Below are 11,226 nucleotides of genomic sequence, written 5' to 3' on the forward strand. Positions count from 1 at the left end.
GCTCTTCAAAATTGGAGAATACCCTCCAAATCTGGGAGCATGTAAAAATTTTCAATTTTGGAGAGCATTCTCCAAAATTGAAAACCAACAATCGCATGCAGCGAATAATCGATTGTTGCAGGTTCTCCCCCTTTATTGCAATGGCCCCCATATTAATTTAATTACACATAAATTTAAATTTAATTATAATTTTATTGATAATTAAAAAATTTGAATCATAAAAATCATTAATATTTAACATCCCACGTTGATCCATTCTTGTCCAGTTCCAAATCGATCCAAAATTGAATATTCGATGTCCAGCGATCCGATTCATGTTTCAAAACTCAATGTCCATATTTGATCCATGAATTTGAATATTTGAATCCCATCATTCTCAGCGGTGATCTTGAATTTAAAAGAATATTAGTTGTTAGTTTCGATCATTGGATTCAACAACTTACCATCATTAACTGCAAGTATCCATTCCAGTTTGAAAATATTCGAATGATATCATAATTTTCGATCGTTTTTTGGTTCTAAAGTCTCATCAGGCATCGAATTCAATAGGAAATAGCTCAGACCATGTTTCCTAATTCTAATCTAACCTAGCCTAGCCTATTGTTTAACATTGTCAAACTATTCTTGAATCAGATGCCGATGAACAATGGAATCGCCAAATCGATCGGGAACATGATAATCATTCGAATATTGTTTCGACATTCATTAGCAAAATTTTGAACTAAAGTGGAAGAATTATGGATTAGATTGTAAAGTTACTTTGAAGTTACCTTATTTGAAGTCCATCGATCCAATCAGTAGTTTTATTTTGGACCATGTATTTTTCTTACCAATTATCCAGTCTTTTGCCATGTCGAATGATATGCTAAGACGAAGAAAAATTGTCATTTTCATGTTACTCAAAATGGTAATATTACCTTTATTAATTTACTGGAAATGTTAATTAGCACCATAATGAAACTGAAAAAATAAACTGGAAAAGATGTGATTAAATGAAAATTTATTTAAAATGAAATATCATTTGATAATTACAAACTTGAATAAATGACATCGAGAAACTGATCATTTTTCGTCAATTGCATCACAACTCGTCCAAACAATTTTCATCAATTTGGTAGCCAATTTTTAATCTGAAGCAAATAAAAGCATAAACAAAGATAATCTTTAATCAATACGAGTGGTTGTTCCAAAAATTTGGATCAAAATTAATGATTAAAATGGAAAAAATAACTTATAAAATCAACCTGAAAAAAACGTTCGAAAAAACAACCGTCACCAAGAAAAGTTCGAAATAGAATGACGAGGACAAACGATTTTGACGACCGTTGAATAGAACTTTTGAAACTTGCATTCTGATTGGACGAAAGAAAAATATATAGAAAATAGTTAGCATTTGAATATGCGCAAAAGATCTTTTGTCGAACTTTAGAATTTTTTGAAAAAAAGAATGCATTATTATTTTCCATAGACTTAACATTGACAAAAATTAATTTAATTATCATTTTTTCCAACTTGTGAATTGATGTATTTTAGAGATGATGAATCCTTTTGAATCGATGGACCACATAATAAAAATATTTTCAATTCCAAAAAGAACCAAGAGTGAATTAGGAGATATGTTTGACAACTTGTTACATATCAAAGATTCCATTCCAATTATCGATTATAACCAAAAAAATTTACATTTTTATCATTAGCATCAATTCTAATTAATTTTCGTGATAAAATCTCATCGGAATCACTGTCGGATACATTTTTTTAGCAGAATTACCGAATTCCATCATTCGATTGTTTTCACTTTTCAATTTTGAATAGTGTTAACCAACGTTGAAGAATGTTATTCAAAATTGGAGAGTATTGATTGGAGAGCACTCTCCAATTTTGAGCAATGCTTACCAACGTTGAACAGTGCTCTCCACAATGCTCTCCAAATTTGGCTAACACTCTTCAAAGTTGGTAAACACTGCGCAAAATTGAAGGAAAAAACCTTCAATTTTGGAGAGTATTCTCCTTACTTTTTTTTGTGTGTGTGGTTTGTATGGTGTTTTGGCATTTGCTCATTCCATAGTTTCGTTTATCAATTCGGGAAAACGACGACAACAAATTGATAATCACGAGGTTCACAACGCACGTTGTTTGATTTTGTTTTGTTTTGTTTTGTTGATTTGGTTCAATCGATTACCCGTTCATTTGATTAATAATGTCAGCTACGAATGAATTTAACAGGTAATGTTTCGGTTTGTTTGTTTGTTTTTTAAACTTAAATTTCTTGAAAATTCTTTTCCAGCAATACAAATATGATTATAAAGGATGTTCCAGATATTTTACCATCATCATCAATTCGTTCGAATTCACCATTATTATTTACATCAACAGCTGATAATGAATTTAATGATAATCTGCATCAAGAACAAATGAAAAAATCATCGATAACAAAACCAAGAAAAACAAATCAATCATCATCATCAATATTTAAAAGTGTTCGTGCTGATCGTGTACTTCGTACGGCTAAACGTACAATTTATACTGCTGGTCGTCCACCATGGTATGATCAACAAGGACAATCAAAAGGTTCATTTTTGATTGGTATTTGTGGTGGTAGTGCATCAGGTAAAACAACCGTTGCTAAACGTATTATTGAAGCATTAGATGTACCATGGGTTACATTATTAAGTATGGATTCATTTTATAAGGTATTGAATGAAGAACAACAAGAATTAGCAAGGAAAAATGAATATAATTTTGATCATCCAGATGCATTTGATTTTGATTTACTTATTGAAACATTACGTAAACTGAAAGAAGGTAAACGTGTTGATGTACCTATTTATAATTTTGTACACATCGTCGTGAAAAGATAACGGTATATTCAATAGGCTTTTTGTTTTGTAAAAGGCTTTTTGTTGTAAAACTTTTTTCCATGTTTAAAAATTTAGAAAACAATGTACGGTGCCAGTGTAATCATATGTGAAGGAATAATGATATTTGCTAAAAAAGAAATTGTCGATATGATGGAAATGAAAGTTTTTATTGAAACAGATTCCGATATCAGATTAGCACGTCGTTTACAACGTGATATAACTGAACGTGGTCGTGATTTAGAAGGTGTTTTAAAACAATATAATCAATTTGTTAAACCAATGTTTGATTTTTATATACAACCATCAATGGCATATGCTGATATTATTGTACCACGTGGTGGTGAAAATCGTGTTGCAATCGATCTAATTGTACAACATGTACATACACAATTACAATCAAAAGGTTTAAAATTACGTTCAAAGCTATTAAGAAATCAACAAAATCTACCATTACCTGAAACATTGAAAATATTGTCACCAACACCACAAATAAAAGGAATGCATACAATAATCCGTGATAAAGATACAACACGTGATGAATTTATATTCTATTCAAAACGTTTAATGCGTTTATTGATTGAATTTGCATTATCATTTTTTCCGTTCAAGGTAAGATTGATTTGATTGATTTCTTGATGATTTGATTAACTCAGGTTGTTTTTTTTGTTTAATTAGACAATCGATGTTGATACCGTTCAAAATGTAAAATATCGTGGTAAAATGATGAATTTTGATAATAATAAAATATGTGGTGTATCGATATTACGTGCCGGTGAAACAATGGAACAAGCATTATGTGATGTATTGAAATCCGTACGAATTGGAAAAATCCTCATACAAACAAATCAGCTGACACAAGAACCAGAATTATATTATCACCGATTACCGGATAATATTCGTGATTATAAAGTTATTCTGATGGATGCAACTGTTGCATCGGGTGCAGCATCAATGATGGCCATACGGGTTCTACTTGATTATGATGTTTTAGAAGAAAATATTATGCTTTGTTCATTATTAATGGCATCATCCGGTGTACAAACAATTGCATATGCATTTCCAAAAGTTTTAATGATTACAACCGAAGTTGATCCTGAAGTTAATGATAAATTCTATATTCGTCCTGGTATTGGTAAATTTTGATTTTTTTTTTGAAAATTTTTTGAGTGGAAAAAGGGATGATAATTTTCAATTTTCTTCTTTTCCAAATCTTTAGGCAACTATGGTGATCGATATTATGGAACCGAAAGCTATACGTGACACTACTATGGCCAGTCATCCATTTTTAATCTTTGATTTTTTAATTTAAAAATAACAATTTTCAATGGGCAACTAAAAATTATATTTTTTGAATAAAAAAATTGAACAACGCCATCTTTGATTGAGAATACAAAATACAATGACCCTAAATGACAAAATTGAAAATTCTGTTTTGGTTTGTTTTGTTGTTTTGGTTTGGTTGGTTTATCAAATCAACAGATGCATGTAACAACAGCGAGAAAAGTTTTTCGTTTGATGCGATTATTTTCAAACCGCGGTTTTTTTAAAAAAGTTTTCCCTAGCCACAAAACGTTCGAAACAAAAATTATCATTTTTTTCCTGAAATATCATCATCATCTTCATAAATGCCTGATCCATGTGTAAAATTTTCCTGTATACTTGAAAAATGTACCCGTATCAATAATTATCAACCGGATAAATGTCAAAAAGAATTGGAACAGATGTTAAATTGTTGTCGAAAATTTGGTAGAAAATTATCGCCAAGCTGTGAAGGTTTTCATGAATTGGATGAACATTTTGTAAAAATGGAACAACAACAACAAAAGCAAAAACAACAGCAACAACGATGAAGAATTGTTGAATAAAGAATCAATCAAAGAAAACAACAACAAAAACTGTAAACAAAATAAAGTTTTTTTTAAAAATTCACTCAAGAATTCTTCTTTTTTTTAATAAAAATAATCGGAAGTTTGTGTGATAATGGGCTTTATTATTTTTAAATTTTTTTTCTAAAGAAAAAAGTTTTAAATTGAGTTTTTGTTTTTGCACTGAATTTCGTTCGACCAAAAAACAAAACAAAAACAAAAAAGTTTTTTCAAAAGAATGTGAAAGAAAAACAAAACAAAGAATTTCTATAAAACCATCAATCGATGTTGTTGTTGTTGATGAGATTCATCTTTAAATTAATTAATTTCATAATTAATTTTTTTTTTTTTATTTAATCAAAATCAGAATATTCTGTATACATTCTGTAAAATTCTTTAAGAGGTTTATGTAGTTTGTGGTTGAAATAGTCGATAATCGCGAACACTATTTTTATCCGACATAGGAAATGTTTGAATGTTTTTTCCTTTTGCTTGGTCGGTTGTCAAGTCAATCGAGTGTATTTTGTGAAGAAAAAATACGGTTATTTTTATTTTTGTTGTTGTTTTGTTGATGGCCATTATCATTATTTTTCTATAGGATATTTAAGAGGTTTTTGCTGGTTTCTTGTTTCTTCTGCTGCTATAGTTATTTTATAGGTTTTTTAATTAATTTTTTTTCGTTTGGTTTGGTTTGGTTGTGAAAACCAACTCACAGTATCAACGCCCAGTAAATATATTCGTTCCAGAAATTTTTTAAAAAATTCATTTTTAAAGTTTTTTATTTTATTAATTTTCACAAGGAAAAAAAATTACAAATCAATCGAATTATAATTTGAAAATAAAACATCAACAACAACAAAAGATGAAGAAAAAAACGCCTAATCATAATTTCGAATCGAATCGAATATAAAGAATTTTTTTGTGCTTTCCCAAAAAGATTTTTTCGAACCAAATGATCAATAACTAAATTGATGATGATGGATGATTGATAACGATGATAACGATCGATGATGATGATTAAATTTTTATCATTTTTTTCGAATCATAATGAAGAATTTATCAAAATTTTTTGTTTTGTGAACCCATAACTTTGCAAAGTTTGACTCGTTTGTTTTGGCATTTTTTGGTTCTATTTTGTCAACAAAAGTTTTCTATTTAATTGAAAATTTTTCGAATTATTTATCTCGAATATGGAAATTTTGGCCATTCAAATTCTTGTTGTTCATTATTTTGTTGTTGTTGTTGTTGTTGTTTGGCTAATCTTGAATTTTGTATTCGTTCATTTATCAATTGATAAATAATTTCTTTTTCTCTTTGTAATGCCCATTGTTCTAATAGATTTTTAAATGATGGAAAACGTTTAAATAATGTTGATGATGATAATGATTGTTGCGGTTGCGGCTGCTGCTGCTGCTGCTGTTGCGGTTGTAAAAGATTCGATTCAGGTATCGATATTGGTATCGATACTGGTATCGATGTTTCCATAGGATTTTCATCATTCTCCAAAGTACTCCATCCAGGTGATAATGATTTACTTTGTCGTCGATCAATTATACAAGAACGTCGGACACGATTTATAATTTCTGTAAAAATTTTTGGAGTTTGTAAATTATCGTTTATCATCACCATTAATTAATTAATCGTTTTTAATTTGTAAATTTACTAAGTTTTTAAATTGCAAAAGTTACAAAATTACAAAACAAAAACAAAAAACTTACCACGATTTAAATCCGAACTACGTTTACCAAAACGTGGTAATGGACGCATTGCAATATCCATACAATCATCATCTTTTAAATTTCTAACATCATCAATTTTAGCCATTGCCATTAACAATGTACTACTAATTATAATGATTATCATTAAAAACATTGCCATTATTGTAATTTTGATAATTTTTGTAGGTAAATTTTTACTACTATAACTCGGAAAATCTTTTCGTCGTTGTCGTCGTCGTGTGATGGATGGAAAAACAACAACAGTATCCAAAGTATTTCGATGTTGCGATTCTATTAATTTAGTAGTTGTTGTCGATCGGTGAAATGAATTTTTATTGAACAATGTAAACGACACCTGATCAAAATTCCAAATGTCCAAATCAATGATTGTAGCCGTTTATATATACCTGTGTTTGATGTTTGGCGTTTGATGATGTTTTGATGAAGTGTTGGGCTAACACAGGGTCAGGACGAAATTTAAAAAATTTAAAAAATTTTTAATGAAAAGAATTTCAAAAAAAGTAAACATTCGAAACACAAAAAATAACAAACAGAATCGTACCGACGAATGGAATATTCTTTTTTCATTAAAAAAGACGGTTTAAATTCTGTGTGTGTCTGTGTCTATGTTGAAAATTGAATCAATAAAACTGAACAGGTAAACTTAGTTTTTCTTAAATGTTATGTAAGAATTATAAAAAAAATTTTTGAAATTCTGTGAATACATAGAGAAAAACACCTGCATACAACACACATACGTACGTATATGCTATTTGTTTGCTTTATTTTTTACTGGAATGATAATCTCTCTCTCTCTCTCTCTCTCTCTCTCTCTCTCTCTCTCTCTCTCTCTCTCTCTCTCTCTCTCTCTCTCTCTCTCTCTCTTCTTGTCGCAAATGTTTCCAATTAATTATGATGATGATGATGATTTGCGACAAACAGAATAAAAGAATGATAATTGTAATGGCAGTTAGTATAACGATAGTGGAAAACGATGTTGACAAGGTAGAAATAGAATCGAACAACTAACGAATAAATAAGAATATTCTCCTGCTGCTCATTCAAAATTCGGGTAAGTTTTTTGTTGATTTTTTTTCAAAATTTAAATTAAATTTTAAATTTGAATTTTTAAAAATTTTAAATTAAAACAGGATTTATCTCATCTAATTCCATGATGTTTTGTCTTGTTTTGTTTGTTTGGATTAATTGGTTTCACGTGATAATGATGATGACGACGAGAAAAACTTTCCAAGAAATTTTGTTTGAAAAAAATACCGTTTCTTCTTTTTTTTTCTTGGTAAAATCTTTTTATCATGAAAGTTTTTTGGGAACAATTTCTTTCACTATTTGTCTTCCTTGTTGACCTTTATAATTGAATTGTTCCAAAAAGACAAACCGAATTAAACTGATAATCAACCAATCAACCAAAAACCAATCAACAACTTATTTCATATTTCAAAATATCAATATGATATTCGATTAAGTAAGGTAACATAACCTTTCTTCTTTTTTTCTTTTTTTTGATAATTCTGTCCAATAACAAAAAAACAAACAAACATAGTAATTAGGAAGGAAACAATAAAAAGCAAAATAATTTCCATTTTCTTATCAATTCTCTCTCTCTCTCTCTCTCTCTCTCTCTCTCTCTCTCTCTCTCTCTCTCTCTTAGGTAAATATTTAAATGAAATTTCATTGCGAAAAAACGAAAAATTAGATAAATGCTCGCTTGCTTGCTTGCTATCTGTGTTTATGGTCGTCATTTTTTATTAATATTTTTTATTCATACCCATTGTGAGTGATTAACAGAGATAAACCTTTGACGACTGCCATTTTCAAGAAAATTCTTTTTTCCATAGGAAAAATGAAACAAAAAAACACAAACTTACCCAAAATGATTGAAACAAAGAGAGAAACACAAGGTAAATTTATCTTCTTTTGTTTCTGATGATCCGTTATTTCGTTATCGTCGTAATCAACAAGAATTTTTTTTTTGATTTAATTTTCGATTATTGAATAATGAGAGAACAACAATTCTGATTCACTTTTAAAAAAAACATTAACTAAACATTATCAATGCGGGTAATCCAATAGTGAAACAGAGTTTTCCGGTAAAAAATGAAAACTAGAGATTGATGATTAAAATCGGGTAAAAGAAACTTTTCAAAAAATTAACTCTTTTTATACCAAGAATTTTGGAAAGCCAGAGAGAGAGAGAGAGAGAGAGAGAGAGAGAGAGAGAGAGAGAGAGAGAGAGAGAGAGAGAGAGAGAAAAAAAATTATTTCATTTCAAAAAAAATTCAATTTTCATGTAAAAAAAGCCAGCAAGAATGAAAGAAAGCTTTGATTTACATGCACATTTGCATTTTTTTTGCATTTCTTTTTTTCGTTTTTTGAATATGCGCGCACCGGAATTTCCATCTATCTATTTTTTTTTCACTGTCAAAATTTACCGAAAATAAATTTTCCACTTGATTGGTACACTTGGTTATTATTATGCAAGTAAGTAAGTAATTTAACTGACCATAATATTCATTCTTTCTTTCTTTTTGTCAACCCTTTCCCTCCCTCTCTCTCTCTCTCTCTCTCTCTCTCTCTCTCTCTTTCTTTTTTAGTAATAAATAAGAAAGTTATTCACTGAAGAAAACTGAAACCAAAACGCATTAAATTTTTTATTTTTTGTTTGGTACAAATTCTTTTTATGTTCCAAGAAAAGCAAAGAATAATTTGTAATTAAAAGTGAAAACAAAAAATTACTATTAAGATTAAGCCAAACAAACATTTGAAAAGAAAAAATTGAAATGTTTCTTTCGTTTCATTTTTGGCTATGTACATCAAATGTAAATTCTACAGGCAAGAATTTCTTTCTTTCGTTCGTTTCTGTTTTTGTAGAAAAATTTAGAATTTTTCGAAAATGATTTTGTCTTTTTTTAATCAATGATTTTTGATTGTTTCATTTTCATTACACAGGATTTTATGGTTAACCATCAACAACAAGAACAACACAGCCATCAATCCTTTTGGTTGATGATTTTTGGTGCATCGGGGTTGATTAATTTTAACCCCTCAACAGAATTTAACCGCTAATAAATTTGATTTGATGAATATTTCAGAATATTCATTCTTGTTTATGGCCAACCAATTTTGGTAAATTCTTTGCAAAAACAAAAAACAAAAACAAAGATTGAAAATGAGAAAAACAAGAATCTGGCTAAACGCATCAAGTTCCGTTTTACATTTAAAACTAACTATAAAAAAAACTATAAAGTAATTACTTTATGAATGAATTTATTTACATCAGTATTTTCATTGCATTACATTTCGTCTAATTTTTTTTGTTGTTGATGATTGCATTTTGATTTATCATCATCATTTTAAATGTCAAAATGCTAAAAACAATGTTCAATTCGTAAATTTCCCCGAAATTCATTCATTTTTTTGGTTTACAAGAAAATTTCTCCAAACGTCATCAGCATTTTATTATTATCATTTCTTTCTTCAATAAGGAATGGTCAAATCAAACCAAAACAAAGCAAAACCGAAAAAAAATCATACGAAATTTCGTATATACGTCATCTAATAGATCAATTTTTCCAAATATTGATAGATGATAATGTACGTCTATTTTAACACGCACACACACATGTCAAAATTGTCAATTTGGCTTTCCGTTTTCGCATAATGATAAATCATGGATGATGATTTATCAACGTTTATACCCAACAGAAGAAACAACAAAGACAAAGACAAAGGCATATTTCATATTTCGTTGTGTACAATCTTCAATTTGTACTTTAACATCTTCATCATGATGATGATGATGTTTGGGAATTTCGTAACTGAATTTTTGTTTTATTAAAAAATTTCGAAAATTTTAATTTTCAAAAAATTTCAAAATTTTAAAAATTGTAAAATAAACAAATAATCAATTGAGAAAATTGTTTTTTTTCGATCAAAAATATTGATTGGAAAATTATCGGAATCAAAACCGGTAAAAAACTAGTTTTTGTTTTTTATTTATTCGCAAAAATTGTTTCCAGAAAATCTGGTTTTTCTTTCTTTTTTCGGGAAATTTCTCTGTCCATGATGATGATGATGATGATGAAGAGAGGGGAGAAAAATGTTAATCAATGTTTGTCGCCCCACAATGTAATGTAATGTTTCATCATCATAATTGATCTTTGATAAAAATTCTACCGAATGATGATTTTTTATTGCACAAACAAAATGAAATGATGAAAGAAACCATTCGACAAAGAAAGAAGATTTTGTTTTCGTAATTTTTGTTTTTTTTGAAAGAAAAAATTTTATCACTTTTATTTTTGGTTCAGTAAAAAAAGTAAACAAAAAAAAAAAATTATTTTATCAAATTTTCTTTAACACTCAGTTACCTCATCGAACCTATCATCATCAGTGAAATCATTGTCAATGAAAATCAACAAACAAAACGAAACGAATAATGTTTTGACATTGAAATATGGATATATATTTGAGATATCTTGGAGAAAGAAAGAAAAAGAAAGATTTATTATATTTATCTTAAGTCTCAAATCTTTAGTTGATAAATCTTTTTCTTCGCTTGAGGTTTCATTTTCCGCATCAATGTCAGGATGATGTTACCTGTTTGGTTTTCCTTCATTCATCATTTTTGGGGTAAGAAAAAAACAAGCAGAAAATTCTTTCAACAATCAGCGATTCTTCACTGATTAAAATCGATATAAAAATGACGCTTAGGGTTTTTTAGTTTCCAAAAAATATTTTTTTTGCTTAGAAAAAATTACAAAC

The 11,226-nt window shown here is 28.7% G+C and overlaps 3 protein-coding genes and 1 long non-coding RNA gene across 7 annotated transcripts; 2 read left to right on the forward strand and 2 right to left on the reverse strand.

Moving 5' to 3' along the window:
- Positions 1 to 172: 172 nt before the first annotated feature.
- Positions 173 to 1,621, reverse strand: LOC142646121 (uncharacterized). Of its 4 annotated transcripts, none has more exons than XR_012847116.1 (7): positions 1,476 to 1,621; positions 1,245 to 1,352; positions 1,037 to 1,130; positions 918 to 973; positions 771 to 865; positions 444 to 721; positions 173 to 387 (listed from the first exon to the last, which is right to left on the reverse strand). It is a non-coding gene; the product is annotated as an uncharacterized LOC142646121 (long non-coding RNA). The 4 variants fall into 4 exon arrangements; XR_012847117.1 differs by having other exon boundaries at positions 1,037 to 1,162; XR_012847114.1 differs by having other exon boundaries at positions 1,033 to 1,130; positions 1,476 to 1,494.
- Positions 1,622 to 2,022: 401 nt separating this feature from the next.
- On the forward strand, positions 2,023 to 4,161 carry l(2)k01209 (uridine-cytidine kinase-like lethal (2) k01209). The gene is given in 6 exon segments (XM_027346083.2): positions 2,023 to 2,226; positions 2,288 to 2,835; positions 2,838 to 2,863; positions 2,937 to 3,470; positions 3,537 to 3,993; positions 4,078 to 4,161. Coding segments are annotated over 6 exon segments (1,635 nt in total). The 5' UTR covers positions 2,023 to 2,200; the 3' UTR covers positions 4,122 to 4,161.
- Positions 4,162 to 4,265: 104 nt separating this feature from the next.
- Positions 4,266 to 4,779, forward strand: LOC142646120 (cx9C motif-containing protein 4). Its single transcript, XM_075824238.1, has one exon. The coding sequence runs from the start codon at positions 4,487 to 4,489 to the stop codon at positions 4,709 to 4,711; it is 225 nt and encodes a 74-aa protein (XP_075680353.1). The 5' UTR covers positions 4,266 to 4,486; the 3' UTR covers positions 4,712 to 4,779.
- An 822-nt stretch (positions 4,780 to 5,601) lies between these two features.
- On the reverse strand, positions 5,602 to 6,643 carry LOC113795792 (uncharacterized). The gene is made up of 2 exons (XM_027346017.2): positions 6,445 to 6,643; positions 5,602 to 6,309 (listed from the first exon to the last, which is right to left on the reverse strand). The coding sequence occupies exons 1-2, from the start codon at positions 6,602 to 6,604 to the stop codon at positions 5,906 to 5,908; spliced, it is 564 nt and encodes a 187-aa protein (XP_027201818.2). The 5' UTR covers positions 6,605 to 6,643; the 3' UTR covers positions 5,602 to 5,905.
- Between the last annotated feature and the right edge of the window lie 4,583 nt (positions 6,644 to 11,226).

This window comes from Dermatophagoides pteronyssinus, unplaced genomic scaffold (genome assembly GCF_027571235.1).
Source record: "Dermatophagoides pteronyssinus isolate colony J.1.1.1.1 unplaced genomic scaffold, Derpt_VIB-CSIC_2022.12 sq0059, whole genome shotgun sequence".
In the NCBI taxonomy this organism is placed as follows: Eukaryota; Metazoa; Arthropoda; class Arachnida; order Sarcoptiformes; family Pyroglyphidae; genus Dermatophagoides; species Dermatophagoides pteronyssinus.